Genomic DNA, 24989 nt, shown 5'->3' on the forward strand with positions numbered 1-24989 from the left:
ACCTAGAGCCAAATTTTCACTCCCAAATCGGGAGTGCAGAATTGAGAAAATACCCAACTCCACAAACCCTACTCGGGAGAAAATGCATCAAGTCTTCGAATTTTTATTCTGCGGGAGCGAGTTTTAACTGTAGTCTGGCCCGCCACCCAGGGAAAGAGTGTGGAGGCAGCTACAGGATTTGCCAGGTGAGCTGTTTAGAAAGCTCACCTTGGTGCTCTGGGACTTTGGCCCAGTTACAATAAAACAAAAAACAGCCCTCACTCCTCACACTGCAAACATTTGCCATACCCCATCCATGCCACCTCATGCCACCTGCCCACCCTGATGGCCCCCCATACCCTCCATGCCAACCTATGCCACTCTACCAACCTCATGGCCCTTTATCACCTCTATACCAACTTAGTACCAACTCATGCCAACCCATGGCACCCCACTCATCCCCATGGCCCTTTATTGTCCTATGCAAAATCACCCAGTATCCACCATGGGCAGCTCTGGAGCCATGGTGAGGTAATTTTTTTTTAAATTAACTATCTATTGCCGCCTCTGGGTTCACCATCCAATTAGGGGCGGCAGGCGGATTGAGGAGGAGGGAGAGCCAATCAGCATGCCAAGAGTCTTCACATTGGCTGGAGGGTTTGTGCGCTGCTGAGCCAAAATGGTTGCCTGAAAAGGCTGAGAGAACCTTCTGCCTGCGATTCCCTCAGGCTTGCCATTTGCACCATGAAACGATTAGATCGCAATTTTTTCTCATGTTGCTCCGACATCCTGTTGTTGTGTAGCCATCTCCTCTTAGTAGCTAAGATTCTGATACAATGTGGCGCTATCAAAATTCCACTGCTATTGGAAATTTTCTGTTAATTGTCTATTTAGTAATCTTAATTGGTACTGACGGGCAGGTGGACATCACTATATCGAAGCTGCACTGGGAAAAGCAGGAGACAGGACCACAGTGGGGAACCAGAAGGATGCACTTCTTCCAATTTTTCTCATTCAGCTGCCACCAAACCCACCCCAAAGGCCTGATAAAATTTCCCGTAGTCTATCTAGTACTGCAGTATCGGTTAGTGTGCTGTAGACACAAATATTAACCAGGCGATTGATGGATCAGTTTGCATGGCCAGCATTTTTCTCTTTTTCCCACTGAATAGCATAGCACATTAGCCCCTTGCTGAATTGCCCAAAGTACAGAGTGGATGGTGTTATTGATGGCTGCTATAAGCTCAAACTAAAGCCCAATAAGACCCTGCTGAAATATATATGCAGGAGATGCATGAAAGAGCTGTATTGTTGTGTGAGGGTTTGGCAAGGCTGAGTACTAAATATGGGGCTGATTGAGAGGGGTATTTACTCAGTGCACGGTTCTCTTGAAAAGAGTTACTTTTCCAAGTTCCTTAAAGTACATAGTCTTCATCCATTTCTGTTCTTCAGAGCTGCAGTACTATATACGTTTAACTAGCCACTACCTCCTGCCAAGTATGGCAAGCTTATGGGAAGGGTGGTCTCAAACCTCATGCAGCCATCACAGGTATGTCCACACACTGTTTGCACTTATACTTTCAATAACCTGATGCCTCACCTGAGTTCAGTCACACTAGCTGATCCAGTAATTAAGCAACATATGTGTAGGAATTATTTACAAAATCACTGAAAATAATGAGGAAGGAGAATGCTTGTGGAAACTTCAGGAAGCGGCAAGGATATTTAAAGGTGTCAGTGGGAGCTGAAAATGGGGGAAGAGTCCCAACCTGAAGTGGGAGGAAGAATTAAGTGGGCAAAAGTGCTTTTGCTTTTGTGCCGTAAGAGTGGGTTTAAGGATTTTGTACCTATGGTAAAGTTGAATAAGGAGTGCCTCCATGAACTGGGGGAGCGAGTTCTCCATAATTTGGAGGAAAGGTCTATGCACCAATGTTTGTGGGAGCAAGAGGGCTTTATTATTTGAAAAAAATGGGCACAATTTTAAAATAAATTTTGTCATTGATTCACCAGCCACCAACCATTGCTGGCATACTTACCATATAATTTTCTTCCATTCTAGATTTATCTTCTTATACGTTTTACCTGCTACGTCCTTTTCCCTGATAAAGGCAGACAAATATTTAACAAGTCAAAAAGCAGAAAACTGCAGATGCTGGAAGTCTAAAATAAAAACAGAAAATGCTGGAAAAAAATTTCAGTCTCTAACTTTTCCCAGTTCTGATGAAAGGTCACAAACTTGAAATGTTAACTCTGTTTCTGTCTCTACCCAGATGCTGCCTAGCATGCTGAGTTTTCCCAGAAATTTCTGTTTTAATTTTAAATATTTAACAAGTTCTGTCTGACCTTTCCAGAAGCCAGAAAAAGTTGTTTTTCCTTACAAAGACCTACCTGCACACTTCAGCACACTCCCTACACCTCAAGTAATGTGTTTGGGGAACACTTACTAATCATTAAATAACCTGATCTTGAGAACTATGGGAAGGACAGCTCAATGCCCTCATTTTTCACATTGCACATGAGGAGCAGCAGTGCCATCGCTACTGCGATAGGGCCTCAGAATCACTCCAGACATCTAAACCAGCTGTTTCAGCACATCAGTTTACCATGCTCCATCAATGATAATTGATGAGGAGCTGAGCAATGAGTCTAGGAAAATTTATTCAGAGTTCATTAAATTCAGGGTCTCAAAAATAATTGTACCAGTCCAATTGTAAGAGTCTATTACACAACAAAGTCTGTATGCCTTTAAATGTACAGGTTTCTGCTGTTTCCTATTTAGAGTGAAATTAAGAGCATGTTTTTTGAAAGGTGAAGCAGGCTTAAGAGGCTGAATGGCTTACTCCTATTCTTGTGAGAACGCTTCTGCTTTTCTTCAAAATGTGTCACAGGCTCTTTAACATCCACCTGAAAGAGCTTTGATTTAATGTCCTATCTGAAAGATGGCACTTACAGCACTCTCTCAGAATTCCACTAAAGTGTCAGCCTAGATTGTTTTTTTCTTTATTCTTTCATGGGATGTGGGTGATGTTGCCCATCCCTAACTGCCCTTGAAGTGACTTTTCTAGTTTATTTCAGAAAGCAGTTAAGAGTCAGGTAGACCAGACAAGGTAATGATGGCAGATTTCCTTCTCTAAAGGATATTAGTGAACCAGATGGGATTTTACAACAAGCAATTATAGTTTCATGGTCACCATTAGTGACACTAGCTTTATATTCCAGATTTATTAACCTGAATTCAAATTCCACCAGCTGCCATGGTGGGATTTGTGTTTCTGGACTATTAGCCTGGGTCTCTGGATTACTAGTCTGGCAACATTACCACTATGCCACCTTCTCCTGCTGTGTCCCTGCAGCAGGAAATAAATTCACAACCTTCTGACTCAGAAGACAGCATGCTACCACTGGGTAAAATTTAGTCTTTAAAAATCTACTCCATCTCCAAGCTAATTTATTTTACACATTTCACCATACAGAAAAGCGTAATGGGGGTTTGCATGAGACCATACATAGCTTCACAAAATTATCTAAACATAGTTTTACGAATTATCTGGCGCGAAGAATTGTGACCAAATAAAGGCAGCAATTGTGACAGTGAGTGTATTATCTACTGAATCTATTTGGACATTTTGCTACAGTTAATGTGTCCTTCAGGGATTAAACTTCTGGTCCATCGTGATTATGATTGCTTACATGGTGTGTTCTCAGTCTAAACCAGTGGAGATACTAAGCAGACACAGGATACTGCTCCACTGAGAGTACAAGTTAACTCCTCCTACACTTTTTAAAATCTATAGAGCTGTGAGGACATAAAGGTTGAGGAGAAGCTTGTCTGCTCAATATGAAAAGCATAAAGGTGTTAGGTTTGAAGTACAAGTAAATAGACTGGATCTAACATTTGCATTTTCATATAAGTTGAGAGTTTGTTTGAATATCAAAGGAAAGTCAGAGGTCACAAGGAGCATGTCTGCATCTTGCAGGAGTTCCATAGGTAAGTTGGGATATTATATTTTACTGGCCCAAAAGCAAAGACAAGCAAGAAACATGAAATATCTTATATTTGGAATAATTTGAGTTTCCAAGAGGTGGGACAACAATGGAATCTGAGATGAAAAGGGAAAAAAGGTATTTTAGAGTTATCATGGAGAGCTTAGGATAGAGCTGTTTTGAGCTGTGGTAGCTGGAGCAAAGAGCAGTTTTATTCTTAAATTTGGGTTTCTACAGCAGGCTGGCAGAGAGTTACAGGTCATGTGGTATGTTTTTATTAATGCCACAGCAGTTTGGGTAATATTACTGGATTTTTATAGTTAAACATCTATAAGAGTGTGTTGCCTGGAAAGTGGGTCTGGCCAAGTAGAGTCTTTTTTTGGAGAATGTTCTAAAACAATTAACAACTTTCTAAATCAAACAACCCACAACATTCTAAAAAAAAACCCAGATTTGGATCCGGTCCCTAGAATTTTAAAAGGATTTGTTAACATTGGGAGATAGGGCAAATTGGGTTCTTTTTTAGAATGTTGTGGGTTGTTTGACTTAGAAAGTTGTTAACTGTTTTAGAATGTTGTGGATTGTCTCAGCTGCCGTGGTGCATTTTGTCACAACTGTCAAAATGTGAACAGAGTTTTCAGAGCAGGTTGTTGGATATGGATTGGCCTGATGCTTCCTCAGAGAGATGGAGGTTCTTAACAAAAAAAAAATCTTTTCAGCTTTGTAATTACAGAAAATATCAAGACAAATCAGAAGAAAGTGAAGCCAACATAAATTTGATCTTTGGCAGTCAGCCAGCAAAGGAGGTTAAACACACTGAGACCATGCAATACACACATTAAACCATTCGCCACAAATTACCTCAAGACAAACCAAGCTCCTTGAAGAATATGCTCTGCTGAGTTCTGTACAGCAGTTAATTTTGCTTGGTACATTTAAATAGGCTGTTCAGTTGGGCTGTTGCAAAATTTTTGAAATTTTATTTTCTAAAGTTTGTTGGGTTAATTTTGAATTGAAGATTTAGAAGCCACAATTTGATATTTTAAAAACTTAGAGAAATCAAAATTAATTCTGAGGACAAAGGGATCTCCCATTTAAGACGGAGATGAGGAGGAATTTCTTCTCCCAGATGGTCATTAGTGCTTTGAACTTTGTTCCCCAGAAAGCAGTGGAGGCTGGGTCATTGAATATATTCGAGGCTGAGTTAGACAGATTTTTGATTGACAAATGACTCAAGGGTTATGGGGGCAGGCAGGAAAGCGGGGTTAAGGCCACAATCTGATCAACCATGATCTTATTAATGGCAAAGCAAGATTGAGGGGTTCTCCTAATTCTTACGTGCTTAGGCCTGAACTTCCGTGATCAGATTTGGTTTGCTACTCTGCTCCTAGTTTCTTACCTCAAAATCCTTTTGTTCCTCCTTGCTCAATTTTCCGACTCAGATCGGATGAGAACTGGGTTGTGCAGCGTGATCCTGAGGTCTTCCATTGAGGTCTGCAGAGTCGGACACAAGCCGGCCATGCCCCTTTTTTTACAGCACTAATTGCTGTAAATCAGGCAAGTTTAAAGGTCCAGCCACTTTCAAGCCAGGGAGAAGGTAGATTTGTAAGGTTAGTGGGTGGGAGAGGTTGGCTGGTCTGGAGTGGGAGGGAGGGCAGTCCAGGGGTGTGGGGATGGGTAGCCAGTGTGATGGAGGGATGGGTGGTTAGTAGTAGGGGTGGGGGGAGGGGTAGTCGGAGGTCCCATGGGAGGAGGTCAGTACTATAGCTACCCAGAAACTAGGAATGGTTTTAATTCTTCTAAGTTTTTCTCAGTAACTATTGATGTAACACATTTGGAACCATCTGAAGTTTGCGATTTATATCGTACTTTTGGATGGTTCCCAGTGCAGAGCAGCTGTCCACTGGAAGTTTGAACTTTCCAGGAAATTGCTGTGCAATCCTTGGATGGGGACTTCGAAGCAGTGGATGTTGGAGGGAGGGACCCCTGCGCATCATTGAGATATATTCCAGATACACTGCCTTGGAGCTTGGAAGTTATGGGCCATTATGTTCCACAAACGGATCAATTGCATGACAGACACAGAACAAAGAGCGCATGCACTTCTCAAATGAAGTTGAGTTGAGTTCAATAACAGTCAAAAGTAAGCACACTTACTGCATAAAACTGAGGCCGAGAAATTTGAGGGCACAAGGTGCATTCTCTGCACGAGACTGGAAACGTCCAAGGTTCCCCACAAATTGGACAAGCAAGAGCAATAGCAAATAACGCAATACAAAAAATAGTGAAAAATTGTGCTGCTGCTAACATCATAGTGGCTCTCAGGTGAATAGATTGCTTCGGGGATCGTGGGCTAGGTACTTGGGCAGCACAGGACCGGGGATAGCGTCAAGACCTAGCTTCTGAAATGGAATATGTATCATAGGTCAGGATGCGGTCAGGAGTTGGAGGAGGTTGAAGGCAAAGGCTGGGGGTTAGGATGTAGGTCAGGGACCGATACCAGTCACTGTGGGAATTTATGCCAGTATTGCAAAGTGTCAGAATTGCAGGGGCAGAATATTACGTTGATCAGGCAGGCGCGCACCTGACCTGATCCGGCGTAAATCGCACGAGATGACATTGGGCGAGCATCCCGACGTCATCGCGTGCTCGCATGATATTTCAGTTGGCGGGCATGTGCAAAAGTCGGAAGCGTACCTGCTGACAATTAAGATAGCAATTAAGCCCATTAATGGCGCAATTGTCTGTAATTTTTCATTGCCCGTCCAACCTTATGTTTGGCGGATGGGCGAATTGGCCAGGAGGCCTTTACATTTTTCATCAACCCACATTCACGGGCGGGATGAGGTTTCTGTGATAAAATAAAATATAAATAAATTTCTGTGGACAGCATTTTCATGAGCTAAATTTTCAAGTGACTGATTATGGCGCATGGGAGCTTTCTTTCAGCTTCTGAGACCTTTATTTTTAATTTTTCAGGTGATCAGCTCCCAGAGGCAGCTCTCTGCCTTCAGGAAGCTTTCTCTCAGCGCTGGCCCTTGCCTGCGTTGACGTCAGCACCTGCCTTCCTCCCGCCCTCACCCCAGCAGCGCTGAGCTTCTCAGGGTGCACTTCACACTGGCTGGCCGTTAATTGGCCAGCTAGCGTGAAATCATGGTCAGGGGCCGATCGAGGTCGGCGGTCCGTTCCCTGGCCAAACCCGGGCCCACCGATCGTGCCCGCCCACCGACCTAAAATTTCAGGCCCAGGTGTTGGTCAAGAACTTGGGGTGTGGGGGGAATGGTGTGGCGGGGGATTGGAGGGTCAGTGTCAAGATTTCAGGGGTCAGTGTTACGGATCAGGAGGCAATTATTCACTTTGATATACACAAGTGAAAAGAGAATGAAGTGAGGCACTCAATGGCATTGAAAGCTTGGGGCAACTTTGTGAGGATTTTAGGGTCAATGTTGTGGAGGTCGGAGAGAATGATGTGATACTTAGGGAAGTACTCAGGGCATATGGGGACATGAGGAGCTCAAGAGGTTGGAAATTTGTAAGAACCAAGCACATTTTGAATCTAACCATTGTTCTGCATATCTGGCGCATAACTTCCTCCCCTTTGTATGCCAATCTCCCTGGGATAAGGATGAATATTTCATTAGCCTTTTCATACCTGTTTTGTAACTTTGTATTTTAGTTCTGGGCACCATATCTCAGGCAGGGTAAGGCTTCAGAGAGGATACCGAACAGATTCACTTAAATAATATCTGGGCTCATAAGATTCAATTATGAGGTCAGGTTGCGTGAACTTGTGGTGTGTTTTCTTCAATTTAGAAGGTTCAGGGATGATCTAATCAAGATGCTTAAAATGATAAAAGGAGTCAATACAGAAGATGGAGAGAAACTATTTCTTCTGATCGGGGAATTCAGAACAAGGGAGCAAAATCTTAAAATGGCTATTTCAGAGTGAAATAAGGAAGCACACCTTCACAAAAGGTAGTGGGAATCTGGAACTCTCTGGCTTGAAAGGTCCTGGATGCTGGGGATCAATTGAAATTTTCAAGACTGAGATTGATTAGTTTTTGTAAGATAACAATGTAAAAAGATATTCCTACCTTCCCTTGTTCTGATGTGTCTCAACTCAGCTCATTTGGTAGAACTCTTGTCTTTAAGTCAGAAAGTTTTGGGTTCAAACCAAATTCCAATACACAAAGTAGGCAGCACTCAAGTACAGTACTGAGTGGGCACTCTATTGTTAGAGGTGTTGACTTTCCAATGAGCTTTTAAATAAAGACACTGTCTGCCTGTTTTAGATGTTCAAGATCCCATGGTAACACTTGAAGAAGTACAAGGGATTTATCTTGGTCAGGATCTCCAAAAAACTTAACTAGTCATGTATCTCACTCATATTTGGGGGATATTACTATATGGAAATTAGCTGATGTGCTGGTTTAAATAACAGTCCCTAAAAATCAATGTAATTCACTGTCACGTAATCAATTTCCAGCACCCAGCAGTAAAGCAATGTGAGCAGTGAGAACAGTGCAGAGAAAGGACTACAGAGTTGTAACTTTGATTCTCAGACCTCTGCTGCCAGGGCATGACTCCTTACAACTGGAACTGTGAAACTGCCCATTGTATGTGAAAGTCTTTGATTTAATTCTTTGCAATATAATAAGGTGCCATGCATAAAAACAGATCTTTATTTTTTTAAGGATATCTCTAAACAGTAAGACATGAAATGAGGAACTTTATCTTCTGTTACCGAATAATATTGTACCCATTTCAAAGAATCAAATCACCAGATTGTAATTTCACATATAATGCAGTCAATGCATCATTGGGCACCTATCATTGATGGAATTGGAATGAGTTATTATGAGGTTTTTGCTAGTATAAGCATGATGTCTCAGGTGTGAACTACGCAACAAAGCCCTCATTATTGCAGCTTCACACTATCTTAAAAAACATATTTCTGAACCAGTTTGTGTATATTTAAAAATAATGTGATGTCACTTAGCTAATGTAACGGAGAGAAAAGTGTTTGAGAAGTTATGCCTATCCCTCAGTCTATAATTTAATCCACATTCCTTTGGATATCAGGCTCCAGTGTTGTTGGATAAAGAAAGAGAAACTAGCCATACAACAAAGCATTTCACATGATTGTAAAATGCAGATATTAATGACAATTAATCAACCTCAAATAAAAGAATTCTATCAGCTCCATAAAGAAATTATATAGGAACCATATTATTAAATAACTTTAATTACAAAACCACATTCCATGTATTATTTTTTTCTTCCCCTTAGTTTCTGCCAAATCATATAACAAGAGGTTTATGATCTACTCACTGAAGCCTAAACTGAGGCTGAGGGTGGAATAGTCCCAGATTTGCGGTAGCGGGTGTGAAAAAAGACATTTTACCTACTGACCGTAATGGCGGTTTTCATGCCATACCATCCCCTTCCTGCCGCTCCCCACCTCATTAATAATGCATTCACAAGAAGATGCCAGGTCTCAGATTGGCCCGCCACGCTTTGACCTCTGGGCACCAGATTTAAAATGCAACAGGGTGCAGCCTATTTCATAGGCAGAGTTTTTTACTGAGCGGGTGGGCGCGCACCTGACCCACTCGGGTGCAAAATAGCGTGTGATGACGTTGGGCTAGTGTCCAAGTGCATTCATGCAGTTTTTCAGTCAGCGGGCGTGTGCGGGAGTCAGAGCTGCGCCTGCCATCAATTACGAGGCCAATTAAGACCATTAAAAAGTCAATTAAGCTAGATTTTACATTGCCTGTGCGATTTCACACTCATCGTGCAGGCAAAATGGGCAGGCGGGCAGCCGACAATTTGCTAAACTTCATCCAAGGGCAGGATAAAAAGGATCAGCAGCATTGCCAGTGTGAGTAGTGAGGAATTTTGGAGATAGTTTGCTGCTGGTTGCTTATTGGTACTCGGCAGCTTCATCTCTGTTCGGGGCTTCATCCTTAGCATTTCTAGCCTTCATGTCAGGACTTCTGGGTATCTCCAAGGACCCCGGAGGACTCAGATCATGTGGACCCTTCCAGGTATTAGACAGCCTTCTGTTACCCTGGTAATGCGGATTGTGGTCTCCACTGATGGCGCCTCCTCTGAGGAAGAAGAGAGGGTCAGAAGGGAGAGGAGCCGAGGTGTCCCAGTGCAGCTTCCAGGGAAGGGACCTGTGGGAGAAGAGGCGCAGGCGTAAGGGGCGCTGGGCCAGCAGGTAGTCCAAGGCAGAAGGGGCCGCAGAAGACACCACTATCCTGCTGCCAGGGTTTACAGGCAGCGATGCAGCTACCTCAATATAGGCTGAAGGAGGCTCCGCATCTCAAGGGAGACAGTGACCTCCATTTGCCAGATGATTGGGCCTGAGGTCAGTTCCATTCCAGAGGCTCTGAAGATCATAGTGGCCCTCAACTTCTGTGCTTCTGGCTCTTTCCAGGGCTCAATGGGGGATCCGTGTTAAGTCTCCCAATCAGCTGTCCATCGTTGTGTCAAGCTGGTGACAGAAGCTCTGTTCAGGCAAGTACTGACAGTTATTCTTTACCGTATGGACGAGGCCAGTCAAGCTGAGTGAGCTAGATGCTTTGCAGCAATTGCTGGGCTCCCCCTGTGTCCAGGATGCCATTAACTGCACATGCGGCCATCAAGGCACCAACGGTCAGCTGGGTGCCTTCGTCAACAGGAAGGGATTCCACTCCATGAATGTGCAGATAGTGTGTGATCATAGGATGCATATTCTGCAAGTCTGTGCAAGGTACCCAGGCAGTTCCCATGACACTTACATCTTCAGATACTCCAAGGTTCCAAGGATCTTCAGTGCTCCAGCCCGACTGGATGGGTGGCTGCTGGGTGACAGGGGCTATCCATTGAAAAGGTGGCTTACGACATCTCTCCGTCATCCAAGAACAGAGGCAGAGCAGTGGAACAATAGGAGCCATGCCTCCACAAGGGCAATGGTAAAGAGGACCATAGATCTTCTGAAGATGCGCTTCCAATGCCTGGACTGTTCAGGGGGTGCACTACAATATCCCCCAGAGCAGTGTCACTGATGGTAGTTGCATGCTGCACTCTCCATAATCTGGCGCTGGAAAGGGACCCAATGAAGGAAGAGGATCTTGACGCAGCTGCCCAGGCCACAGATGATGAATCCGGTAGTGAGTCAGAAGAGAAGCATGGTGAGGAGAATGCTGAGGGCATGGAGGCAGACCACAGTAATCTCTGGGGAGGCGGGGACACCAGGGATGCCTTGATCCAAAGCTCCTTCATCAAAGCTGCCAAAGATCTGCTTCCACCTTATGCCAGGGTTGCCACCTCCAGCCCGGGTGTCTGAAATGACCCTTTCATTTGAACCCAAAGTCCACTCAATGCCTGTGCAATAAAGTATCGAGCCACTTAGGTCCAGCCTTACATATTGGCATACCCTGCACTAGAAAAAAAATGGTGAAGCATACTCAGGCCATCAGAACCAAAGCAAATTTAATGTTCTTGTCACATTGAACGCATAATGACATTACCATTACTGGTGTTGATGTCCACAACAGCAGACATATAAACCAAACATAAATGATCAGAAAATCACCCGTGAACTGTCCCTCTTGTGCTCATGGTGCCTTTAACTTACACTTCCGAATGTGACGTCTTGGTGCCCATTCTCGCTGGCACTGGCATTAGAGACAGCCTGCTGACTCTGCTGTCTTGTTGGTCTTGATGATCTTGGCAGTCGTCCTCTTGTGAGTGGAGCCTGTGCTGGCCCCACCTGGGAGAGGCCAGTGCCACAGCTGGCATCTTCCCAGTCATCGCAGCCTCATCAGGTGCTACGTTCACTGGTGGAGTGGCAGAGGAGCTGCTGTCGTCATCCAGGGCGTCCTTAGAGGAGCCTGCAGAGATGATAAGCAGCTTGTGTGCCAACATGAGGTTGCTCTGGACCTCCCTGCTCACCACTGATGGACGGATACCTAGCTGGGATTCTGGGTGCCTCATTCATCTCCCACACTGGCACTGACCAGCTGAAGTTATTGCTTGTGAGGGCTTGCAGGTCTGACGGATATCCCAAGAACCTCTGATTCTGTTACTGGAGCTGCCTCTCCCTGAGTCACCACTCAATGGAGGAGGCAGTGCGCTCAGCCATGACAGTCAATGCAGTACTCATACTCCGCATGGAATCCTCCACAACAGTGACCATGGCACGCAAACCCTCAAGGATCTCTACCAAATCCTCCTGCACATCCTGCTGGATATCCAGCATCTGCCTCCTAATGGACGACTCCAGAGGCTCATCATCTGCTTTCAACTCAGCATCAACCTGGTCCCCAGCAGTCCTCCAACTGCTAGCGCCCTGGGCACTCCCTGCCTCTGCCTGTACCTCAGGTAAGTGTGAGGTGCTCTCACCAATGTGCACCGACTTTCTAGCCAGTGATCTAACGCCTAGTGAGGTGCTGGTATCTGTGCTGGTCCCTGATTCAGAGAGTGGGTGTGATGCAGGTGCAAATGAAGCCCAATGGTCCTCCGGGGTCAGGGGTGGCCTTTCGGGGTCCAGAGGGCAAGTGTGTGCTGGTGGATCTAATGGAGAAAAAGGGCATGTCATTAGTTAAAGCCATCACACTGTCATTGTGCATGCCTGGTGAGATAATGGAGATGTGAATCATGGTACCATCATCTTTCAATGATCAAGGGGGACTCCAGGTTTGAGGCTCCCATCAATGAAGAGAGTACACCAGAAGGGTTGCACAATCCTAAACTCTCACTTCTGTGCACTGCACTCTTACCTCCGTCTGGCAACCCCGCCTCGCCACTTCTGGTTTCACGTGGAGCGTGCCGGATCTTTAGCTCTGGTGTGTTCTGCTCGAATCTGGTGAGCAGCAGCAGCAGCAGCGAGCCTCTGCCTGTACGTAATCTCTTTGATTGGTTATGGCTTGTCTTCTCCTGTCAGGACAGAGGAGCATTGATTAGTCTCTACCTGCTGCGCCATTGCAGCCTGGCCAACCCCAGCTGAGGAACACCTTGAAGGGCACAGCCAAGTCGCAGCCCTTAAGCCGCAAGGCACTCAGTCCAAGCAGCCAGGTCTCAGCTCCTTGGCCAGCTCCAGCGTCATTTACAGTTGACAGACTCTAGCACCCCTGAGGTCCACGAGGAGACGGCGGCATCGTAACACTTCTGCACACTGATCCATGCTAATACAGTTCTCACCCTTCCTGAGCACAGCGGGTCATTGAAACACTTCTGGCACTGCACCCATGTGTGCCGCACCACGTCATGGCTGCAACCTCCTCCCATGCCCTCTTTATGCGGTGTGGCGGCCTCCTCCTCCCATCTCTGGGGACAAGGGTGTCCCTCCGAGCAGCCACCTCCTCCAGGTGGACGGCAAGGCATTCATCCAAAAAGCAAGGTGCCGAGTGCCCACCCGACCTGCCCTCCTGCCTGGCGTCTCCAGCCACACATGACTCCATCATATTAGGTAGCGAGAGACAGAAAAGATGTTCTTCCTTCAAGAGTCTGCATGTGCTGTTTTAAAACCAGTTGCTGGGTTGCCATTGGACCCGGCAGCCGACAGGCCCCCACCCCTGCCAAGCCCTTCCGGACCACTGGGGAGCTGCATTTCACGCTAGGTGGGCCTTAATTGGCCAGCCAGCGTGAAATCGCATCAGGGTCCAATCGCGGCCAGCAGCCTGTTTCCCGGCCGATCCCACGCCTGCCAACACATCTGCCCGCCAACTGAAAATTCTGCCCCATGTCTACAGGCCAGGCTGTTCCAAGCGACAGATGAAAACAACACTAATGGTAGTGGAAGGCCACCGAGCTGTCCTCTACCCCGCTCTGGCCATGGAACATCCACCAGAGTCACCAATCTGGCCTGGGAGGCGATTGCGCCAATGGAATACAGAGTAGGTCAGCCATCTAGTGCAGGAAGAGGATGACTCAAATACATTTACAGAAGGAGGCCATTTGGCCCATCGTGTCTGCGCCGTTGAACAAAGATCTAATGACACTAATCACATTTTCCAGCATGTGGCCCATAGCCCTGGAGACTGTTGCAACGTAATTGAATATCTAAATACTTCTTAAATGTTACGAGAGCTTCTGACTCAACCAACCTTTCAGGCAGTGAGTTCCAGACTCCCACCATCCTCTGGATGAAAAAATTTCTCCTCAACTCCCCTCTTAGCCTTCTACCTCTTACCTTAAATCTATGCCCCTTGGTTATTGACCCCTCTACTAATGGAAAAAGTGCCTTCCTATCCACCCTATCTATGCCCCTCATAATCTTATACACCTCTATAAGGTCCCCTCTCAACCTTCGCAGCTCCAATGGAAAGAACTCAAGCCTATCCAATCTTATTCCTCATAGCTCAGACCCACCAGCCCAGGCAACATCCTGGTAAATCTCCTCTGCACCCTCTCCAGTGCAATCACATCCTTCCTATAATGTGGCGACCAGAATTGCACGCAGAACTTGTGGCCTAACCAGCATTTTATACAGTTCCAGCATAACAACCCTGCTCTTGCATTCTACATGTCGGCTAATAAAGGCAAGTATCCCATATGCCTTCTTAACCACCTTAAATACCTGCCCTGCTACCTTCAGGGATCTGTGGATATGCACACTAAGGTCCCTCTGATCTTCAGTACTTTCCAGGGTCCTACCTTTCATTGTGTAATCCCTTGCTTTGTTAGCCCTCCCCAAGTGTATTACCTCATACTTTGCCAGGTTGAATACCATTTGCCACTGCTCTGCCCACCTGATCAGTCCATTGATATCCTTCTGCAGTTTATGGCTATCCTCACTATTAATCACCCTACCAATTTTTGTGTCATCCACAAACTTCTTGATCATACCCCCTACATTTAAGTCCAAATCATTCATGTGTACCACAAACAGCAAGGGCCCCAGCATTGAGCCCTGCAGAAACCTACTGGAAACAGACTTCCAGTCATAGAAGTATCCCTCTCCCATCACCCTCCTCTTCCTGCCTCTCAGCCAATTTTGGATCTAATGTGCCACTTTGCCTTGGATCCCATGGGCTCTTACTTTCTTAACCAGTCTGCCATGAGGGACCTTATCAAAAGCCTTGCTAATGTCCATGTAGACCACATAAAATGCATTACCCTCATCAACACTTCTGGTTACTTCCTTAAAAAATTTGATCAAATTTGTCAAACACCACCTTCCCTTAACAAATCCATGCTGACTATCACTAATTAATCCATGTCTCTCCAAGTGCAGATATATTCTGTTCCTCAGGATTCTTTCTAGTAAATTCCCCACCAAGATTAGACTGACTGGCCTATAATTCCCTGGTCTATCCTTTCCTCCCTTTTTTTAATAATGGGACAACATTAGCAGTCCTCCAGTCCTCTGGCACCTCGCCTGTGGCCAGAGAGGATTTGAAAATTACTGTCAGGGCCCCTGAACAGCCTGGGATACATCTCATTCAGACCTGTGGATTTATCCACTTTTAAGGCTCTCAGCCAGCTAGTGCCTCCTCTCTCTCTATGTTAATTTCCTCTAGTATTTCACAGTCCTCCACCCTGATGTCTATATCTGCATTGTCCTTTTCCATTGTGAAGACTGACACAAAGTATCCATTAAGGACTGTACCCAGGTCTTCCAGGTCTGCACACAGATTACCACTATGGTCCTGAATTGGCCCTGCTCTTTCCCTAGTTATCCTCTTGCTCTTTATATATTTTAAAAACCCCTTTAGGTTTTCCTTTATTCTATCCACCAATGCTTTCTCATGCACTCTTTTAGCTTTCCCAATTTTCTTTTTAAGTTCCCCTTTGCACTTTTTATTCTCCTCTAGGACTCTGACGTATTGAGCTCTCAGTATTTGCCATAAACTTCTTTTTTTTCTTAATCCTAACCTTTATGTCTCTTGATATCCAGGATTCTCCAGGTTTGGTCCCCTACTTTGTCTTTACGGGAACATATTTGCCCTGTACTCTCGCTATTTCCTCCTTGAATGCCTCCCATTACTTTAGCAGTTTTATCTGCAAGTCCACTTGGGCCAAAACATATCTCACCTTAGTAAAATTAGCTTTTCCCCAATTTAGAACTTTTATTCCCAGCCCAACCTTATCCTTTTTCATAACTCCCCTAAATCTAACTGAGTTATGGTCGCTATCTCCAAAATGCTCCCCTACTGATACACTTACTCGGGCTTATTTACGAACATTAGGTCCAGGATTGTCCCCTCCCTTGTTGGACTTTCTATGTACTGGCTAAAAATGTTCTCCTGGATGCATCTTAAGAATTTGCTCCCTCCCTACCTTGCGCACTAAAACTATCTCAGTTAATATTTGGGTAGTTAAAATCCCCTACTATTACTGCCTTATTATGCTTACACTTCTCTGAAATTTGATTATATATTTGATCCTCTATCTCTCCCTGACTGTTTGGGGGCCTACAGTACACACCCAACTGTGTGTTTGCCCCTTTTGTGTTTTTTACTTCTACCCATATGGCTTCATTTGATGATCCTTCCAAGATATCACCCCACCTCACTGCTATAATTGATTCCTTGATCAATATTGCAAGCCCTCCTCCTCTTCTATCCCCCCTCTCTATCTCATCTGAATACCCTATAACCAGGAATATTGAGCTGCCAATCCTGTCCTTCTTTTAGCCAAGTCTCAGTTATAGCTATGATATCGTACTCCCATGTGCCAATGTGTGCCCTCAGCTCGTCTGTCTTATTCCTCAGGCTCCTTGCATTAAAATATATTTCATTTAGCTTTGTTAAACTCACTCCTTTCTTATCTAGCCTATGTTTCTTCTGCCTTCCAGACTCACTTACCAGTGTTTTAACTTCTAATTCCATCTCAGCTTCTCTCCTCTCTGAACTACTTTTCAGGATCCCATCCCCCTGCCAATTTCATTTAAATCTGCCCCAAAAGCAATAGCAAACCTCCCCGCAAGGTTGTTGGTCCCGTTCCTGTTCAGGTGTAACCTGTCCAACTTGTACAGGTCCCACCTCCCCCAGAAATGGTCCCAATGCCCCAGGAATCTAATACCCTCCCTCCAGCGCCATCTCTCCAGCCATGCATTCATCTGCTCTATCCTTCTGTTCCTATACTCACTACTGCATGGCACAGGGAGTAACCTGGAGATTACTACCTTTGAAGTCCTGCTTTTCAATTTCCTATCCAGTTCTCTAAAGGCTGCTTGCAGGACCTCATTTCTCTTTCTTCCTATACCATTGGTCCCAACATGGACCCCGACCTCTGGCTGTTCGCCGTTCCCCTTCAGAATGCCCTGCAGTCGTTCCGTGACATCCTTGACCCTGGCACCAGGGAGGAAACATACCATCCTAGTGTCCCGTCTGTGGCCGCAACAGCACCTGTCTACTCCCCTCATTAACGATTTCCCTACCACTATTGCCCTTCCATACTTCTTCCTCCCATACTGAGCAGCTGGACCCACCCACAGTGCCATGGCCTTGGCTCTGCTTGGCCTCCACAGAGGAACCGTTATTCTCAAAGATTTCCAAGGCCAAGGAGTGGTTTGCAAGCAAGATGCACTCAGGGATTCCCTCACTACCTGCCTGGTCCCCTTCTTCTGTCTGGGAGTCACCCATTCCCTCTCTGCTTGCACTTCCTTAAGCTGTGGGGTGAGCACGTCCTGAAATGTGCTATCCACGAACCTCTCAGCCTTGTGAATGCTCCCAGCTGCCATTCAAGCTCCAAAATCCGAAGTTCGAGTTGCTCCTGTTGGAGGCACCTCCTGCACACATAGTCATCTAAACCGCCAGGAGCATCTAGGATTTCCCACATCGTGCAGGATGTACAAATCATGGGACTGAGCTCCCCAAACATGTGTTAACTAAATAGAATATGGACTCTTGCTTTTATTTTACCCTTACTCCTACTTGAGTATAGACTAGATGCTACATCCTCTAGATAGACTAGATCCTCTAGGTGCTGCTGCTGCCTGTCCCAGAGTCCTAGGATGAATGCTCTCAGCTACTCTGCTAGGGTAAGTCAACCATCTCATCACTCTCAACTCACACACTCCTAAAACCATCACACACCCACAGGGATCTCACACCTCAAAAGACAACACCACTAACTTTCATACACACCCTCATATCCTCATCAGGCTCATATCGTCTGGAGTTCGTGTCCCATCCTGTCCTTGTGTCTGCCCACCACACAAACATTCTACACAGTGGCATGCGTCTTGCTCATACTCTATCTGTTTTCATGCAGGAGAAGCTAGCTCACAACAGCAGGGAGAAGTCCCACACTGGGGGTGGAGTGGCCCACGTTAGGCCCGTCGCCCACTTTAGGGAGGATGCCATTGCACTGATTAGTGAGGACATGGACCATGTCTCCCTCCTCCCTTACAACTGCCTCCCCACTTGCAGCATTCTCCCATGTTACTCTCTTCCACCATATTCCCTCCTCCCCCCAGACACCCTCCTTTCCCCTCCCAACCTCAGCCCCGACACCTTTGTCACCCCATTCCCAACCACATGCTCCCTTGACACCTTTAACACCTCCCTCCCAATCTCATCTCCTGACACCTTTGTTCCCCACTCCTAACCTCATTCCTCTCCGCACCCCCTCCCGAAACCTTCATCCCCCACCTTCCAACCTCACCCCCACCCCCCGGTACACCTTCCTTTCTCACTCACACCAAGACCTTCCCTCCCACCCCCATCCTTCACCAATCATCCATGCCAGCCCATGGTGAAGTCCGTGAAGGTCTGAAACCTCAGCTAAGTCAAAGCTGCTGCATGGAGACCTCCAACTTTCCAAGGGCTACTTCATGGCGGAGCCTTGTGCATGAGGATTCACCCAGCATGTGATACATGTGTTCCTCCAGGGACCCTTCAACAGGGTCCTCCAGCATCTTCTTCCCTCAGATGTCTGCGATCTGACCAAGGCCCTAAAGGTATGTCCCGACTTCGACATGTCACGCTTGTCCAGACGTGTTCTGGGCCGATGTGTTTTCCCACCAGTGTAATGGAAAATCGGGCATCGGGACTATTCCGGTCAGGCCTTACTTTGCATCCCATTAGTGGCATGCAAATGAGGTTCATGTCGGCCTCCAGTGGGACTCATGATCCGCCATGGCGGACACCATCCGATGATCCTGCTGTGATTTGAAGCCGACATGAAACCAATTTCTGCCCTTTCTGCCTAATTCTCCCCCTCACCCGTCATGACGCCCGCAGCCAATGGGAGCAGATGATTCCCGCCTGAGGATACAGCATAGTGTATCTACAGTACAATAACAAACTGTGCTACCTGACTTTGAATGATTGAGTTAATGAAACCTGCACAGCTGTAAAGACCTCTTTAAAAGTGAACAAAAAAGTAGAAAATTGAAAATACTTAAGACAGAACTGGATATGTACTCCCAGTAGGCTAGGCTGTGGGCCAGGAGAAAGCATAGCCAACGTTCAACACATTTAGAGCTATTGAAAAGTATAAAGGATTATTGGTCAATGTGATTTCAGCATTTTGCATAGTGTGCACAATTCAATTAAATATTGAAAAAAAGAAACTTAATTCCTTTCAAGGGATCCCATCAAAATGGATCCTTCAGCTCAGGTTTAATTTTTACACTATGGGCAAAATCTTATGCTCTTAGGGTACTGGTGTGGGTTGGGAGTATTTCTAGATCCTGACCCTGCACTGGCTATCAGGGCACATACATACAGGGAAACACATGAGCGACTCATACACATTCATTTCTCCTGAACCTCCCTTAAATGCCCAGGTAAGGAGATATTCCTCAGGTGGCCAATTAAAAGGTAGCCTCCGGGTCTGCCATCCAATTATGGACAGCGGGCAGGTTCCTGAAGCTGCAGCCCCAATCTAAGGAGCTGCAGGTCTAGAGGGCCTGCAGCCTTGTAAGGACGACAGCTCCTCCACCAGAGGTGGGTGCCACCGCTGCAGGATAAGGACAGCAAGGGCACCTCAATCTGTGGCCTGGTGATGCCCGTAGCTCAAGTGGAGACAACGGGTGAGAAAATGCCGGCCTCAGAAGCCAGCTGATGGAAAGTTGCCTCCAGGCACCTGCTGAGCTTGGCTCTCAGTGGGGGCCCGTCCACTGCAGGGAAGATTCTAGCAGTGTTCCCAATCACCCCACAAATGGGCAGTTAAGTTTGTAGATTGGATGCTGGGAGGATAGCCTCTGCCAGTGATGATCTACCTCTGGGAAGATTGTGTGGAGATGGGATTGCACTGGCCTGCTGACCTGATGTTAATATTTCTGACTTTCTTACTGCCTTCCAGCCCAATCATGCAGGACTAGGATGATATTGCCCAATGGGGGAGGAAATTTTGGACCTCTAGCAGTTAGACATGAAGTTGGTGCAGCAGCAGCATTTGAATGCCAGTAATGAGCCACTGGAGATGCACCAGTGCAGCTTGCCAGTTGTGCGAGGGCCCAAAGTCAGATGGCTCCAATGGTGAGCTGGCTGGTGGGTCATACAATGGGAGATAAAGGAGCCGATTTTGGAATGGGTTGAGCACAGGAGTAGTGACCCACAGTATTTTTGAGCAGCAAGGACCTCCTGCTTCCCCGCCTCTACAAATATTCTCTGAATACTTTTTTTTCCCACTTCTTGAGCAGCCACCAGCAGTACCTTTAAAGATGCATGCCCAATTATTTTCTACTTGACAATTGCAAATTGGGATCTAGAACACACTCCCTTCAGAATCAGGGAAGAATGCAGTTTCTACGTGTACAAGCCGGTCCAAAAATCATATCAGGCTGACCTTGGATATCAATTCCCAACTGTTGACTTACTGTTTATCAGGCAAGAAACAAAGGGATAGCAATTTAAAATCTTTCATTGTTATTAATTCTCCAATTCTAACTGATGACAGATTAGCAATTCGCTGCATGTTTTTCAGCTGGCAATTTAATTGGTCTCAATCCTAAATATAACAGGATCATAATCCCATCAAGGTTCAAAACAGGAGTATTTATGTATCACATTTATTTTTAATATTTTAGCATAGGTGGAAAATGTGATTTAAAATTGACTTCAGATGTCTGTGACTGAGACAGAGTCGTTGATAATGTGAACACCTCAAACTGGGGCTGTGCAGATGTGACAGTAATTTACCTGTATTTCTTTCAATTTAGTGTACTGTATTCACTGCTCATGATATGATGTCCTCTACACTAGGGAGACCAAACCCAAATTGGGTGACCACTTTATGGAACAACTCCATTCAGTCTCAAGAGTGACTCCGAGTTTCCAATCACCTGACATTTTAATTCATCACCTTGCTCACTCTGTCTTTTTCTTTCTTGTCACTTTCTGTCCTTGGCCTCCTGCAGTGATCAATGAAACTCAATGCAAGCTTGAGGAACAGCACCCCATTTTTCGCCTGCGTGCTTTACAGCCTTCTGGACTCAACACTGAATTCAACAATTTTAGATTGTAACCTCTACTCCCATTTTGTTTTTTTTTCTTTTTGCTGGCTGTAGTTTGTCTCTTTTCCTATTTTTTGCTTTTTGATGTCAACAGTTTGTCATTCTGCCATTCACACTTCCTCGAAACACATCTTTTGTTTCCTTACGTGTCCCATTATAATTCCCTTTGACCCTGCACCACCAACTCTTTTGTCATTTAATCTCTCCTGCCTTCCACCTTATCACAGACCTTCCTTATTGTTTTTTTTCCCAACTCTCCCTTTTCACTTGCTTCAAACCTATTACCTTTATGACTTTTCTCAGTTCTGATGAACTGCAAAAATGGCCTGGAGGTGGGATGGAGCTGGAGAACTGGCATGCTGGCTGGCAGGGCTATTTTTCGCTTTCATCTGCCTCCGATCAGTGCCCTAACAGGGGCTGAAAATCCAGTCCCATGTTTCTGCTTCTGTGCCATTATCTCACGATAAATAAATTTGACTAATTGTTTAAGCTTGAATGATGTGATACTGCTTTCAAAGTAGGACAATTTGGTGGCACAATGCCATGGGAGAAATGTAACAGTTAGCCCTGTGACACACTATCCCATTCAAATTTAAACGAAACAGATGTCCGTTTATGGAAACTGCCTTTTTGTTGTAAGCATGCGTTTGAGGTTTTGGGGCAGTATTCAAATTATAACAGCATACATATTGTATGATAATGTGCCTTTATATGCTTCTGTTATATCAAATACTAAATAATAGATGCCTTAGCTTACAGGTATCAAAACTTTTCCCTTATGAGCTGCACATATTCAAACTGTCAAGCATCATGTGTAAATTAAAAGTTTAAATTCATCTTCCTGTTAATTTTGATGTATCCCAAGTCGCTGAAACTAACAGAAAATAGCATTCTGAATTCATATCCAACACTCTGTCCTCAGTTTATAGTCCAACGTCTCCATGTTAATTTTCTCATGTCAATTCAAAACATAGTTCAAAGAGGTTGCTGCTTTAAAATTTTCATTTCTTAAATGTTCTCATCAGGAACCTAGTCTATTTGTGCAACATACCTTAGGGTGGTATTTAATGGTAGTGACAGAGGTCTCGGCTGCTGGCTGGAGAGCTGGCGAAAGTCCTGTGCCTCACAGGCACTTAACTGGATAGCAGCAGGCCTTCCCCAGGATCAAGGATCCTGGGGGCGCCAGTCCCACCTGCTTATAAATGCTGGCCAATCAGAGGCTGGCAGCTCTATTGAACGACAGTGCCAATGGGGAATTGTTGGCAACTACTGATACGACACACACCTGGGGCCTAGAACCAACGCTGGATCTCAGGACATGGATGAGTGATGGCGGGTGGGGCGGGGGTCGCATGGGAGGTGGGGGGAGGGGGTTCAGCGGTAAGGACAGGAGACTGGCTCTCAGCAGCACCGCCCCGCCACCTCCTGTTGCCGGGTCCCTCAGTCAGGCACTGAGTGCCTCTGAACACGGGAACCCCCAATTGGAAGCTGGCAAGTAACTCCGCACGGGTTTGCTTGTTATGCTCTCTGCATTCTGAGCTCCTTACCCGCCACTGCGTTAATACCAGTGGCGGCGGGGGTGAGACCCTTGTGGGCATTAACTGCCCACTTCAGGACCTCAATTGGCATTGGAGCGGGAAGGCCGTCCATGGGCCATCCTGCAAAGGCTTTAATTGGGATGGTGATGGCATCCCCAACCACCACCTGATTAACTGTCACCCCCACCAATAAACTCACCATAGGGGAGGTCATTAAATTCCAGTCAGAGTTTCTGGATGGGATTATTTCAACCTAGCCCATTGGACAGGAAACCTATGAAATTGGGTGAAAACCTGCTTTTGCACCCTTTCAAATACTTCCCATTGTCCTTAATTAAGAGTAATATTGGGCAGTATGCTAAAACTGTCATTGCCCCTAATCCAGTTATTTTCCCTCTGGGCAGGTTAAATTAAAATTGCCCCAGTACAATGTCTGAATTTCACTTACTGGTGTAAATCAGTTCCAAATGGTTCAGAATTTCTGCTAATCTTGTGAGAATGGTAATATTTTAATAGCATCAACACATGGTATGAGGGGAGAGCTGGCCCAAGGTTGATTGGGTAAATAGCTTAAAAGGTATGGCAGTAAATAAACAGTGGGAAAGATTTAACAAAACATTTCAAAATGCTCAGCAAAAATATATTCCATTGAAATGTACTTCAAAAACATCAAAAACTCAACAGGAAAGATCTATTCTGCTTATAATTTTCCAAAATTTATTAATTATGGAATGGCCCCAGAAGATTGGAAGTTAGCAAATGTGACACCACTATTCAGGAAAGAAAAGAGAAAACAGGGAACTACTGGCCAGTTAGCCTGATGTCAGTCAGCAGGAATCTATTATTAAGGAAGTCTTAACAACGCAGTTAGAAAAGCATGGTATGATTAGAATAAGTCAATGTGGTTTTATGAGAGGCAAAATGTGTTTGACTAACTTAGAGTTTTGTAAGGGTGTAACCAGCAGAGTAGATAAAGGAGAACCAATAGATGTAGTAAACTTGGATTTCCAAAAGGCATTCGATAAGGTGCAACGCAAAATAAAGGCTCATGGAATTGGGGGTGATATATCTACATGGATATAGGATTAGTTAATGGACAGTGTATGGATAAATGGGGCATTTTCAAGTTGACTGGCTGACTTTTGGAGTGATGTAAAGATCGATGCTAGGGCCTCAGCTAGTTACAATCTATATTAATGACTTGGACTGAGAGATAAAGAATAATGTATCTAAGTTTGCTGATGATATAAAACTAAGTGGGAATGCAAGTTGTGAAGACATGAAGGGGCTACAAGAAGATATAGACAGATTAGGTGGAGTGAGCAACAAGGTGGCAGATGGAGTATAATGTGGACAACTGAGAGGTTATTCACATTGGTTGTAAGAATAGCAAAGCAGAATATTTTTTAAGAGGTGAAACGTGTAAATATTGATGTTCAGAGAGAGTTAGGTGTACTCTTACAAGGAACACAAAAAGTTAGCATGTAGATACAGCAAGTATTAAGGAAAGCAAATGGCATGTTGGCCCTTATTGTAAGGGGATTAGAGTACAAGAATAAAGAAATCTTGCTACAATTGTAGAGGGCTTTGATGAGACCACACCTGGAATACAGTGTGCAATTTTGGTCTCCATACCTAAGGAAGGATATACTTGCATTGGAGGCAGTATAGCGAAGGTTCAGTAGGTTGGTCCCAGGGAAGAGAGGGCTGTCTTACGTTGAGAGGCTGAGTAAATTAAGTCTATATTCTCTGGAGTTTAGAAGAATGAGAGGTGATCTCATTGGAACATTCAACATTAAGAAGAGACTTGATAGGATAGATATGGAAGCACTGTTTCCCCTGGCTGGGGAATCTAGAACAAGGGGACACTGTTTCAGGATAAGGAGCCAATGGTTTAGGACTGAGATGAGGGGATATTTACAAAAAAACTGCGGATGCTGGAAATCCAAAACAAAAACAGAATTACCTGGAAAAACTCAGCAGGTCTGGCAGCATCGGCGGAGAAGAAAAGAGTTGACGTTTCGAGTCCTCATGACCCTTCGACAGAACTTGCGTTCGAGTCCAAGAAAGAGTTCAACTCTTTCTTGGAC

The 24989-nt window shown here is 45.3% G+C and overlaps 1 protein-coding gene across 3 annotated transcripts in view; it reads right to left on the reverse strand.

Moving 5' to 3' along the window:
- The window catches only part of mypn (myopalladin), a 451051-nt gene that overhangs the window by 112021 nt on the left and 314041 nt on the right, over positions 1 to 24989 (reverse strand). For 2 of the 3 annotated variants that reach the window (XM_041210117.1, XM_041210118.1), the window contains exon 11: positions 2016 to 2078. The exons of the other annotated variant lie outside the window; for it this stretch is intronic. In XM_041210117.1, the coding sequence (XP_041066051.1) occupies positions 2016 to 2078 (63 nt within the window). The remainder of the gene's footprint in view (positions 1 to 2015; positions 2079 to 24989) is intronic. 3 annotated transcript variants of the gene reach the window in all.

This window comes from Carcharodon carcharias, chromosome 17, assembly GCF_017639515.1.
Source record: "Carcharodon carcharias isolate sCarCar2 chromosome 17, sCarCar2.pri, whole genome shotgun sequence".
NCBI classification, from domain to species: domain Eukaryota; kingdom Metazoa; phylum Chordata; class Chondrichthyes; order Lamniformes; family Lamnidae; genus Carcharodon; species Carcharodon carcharias.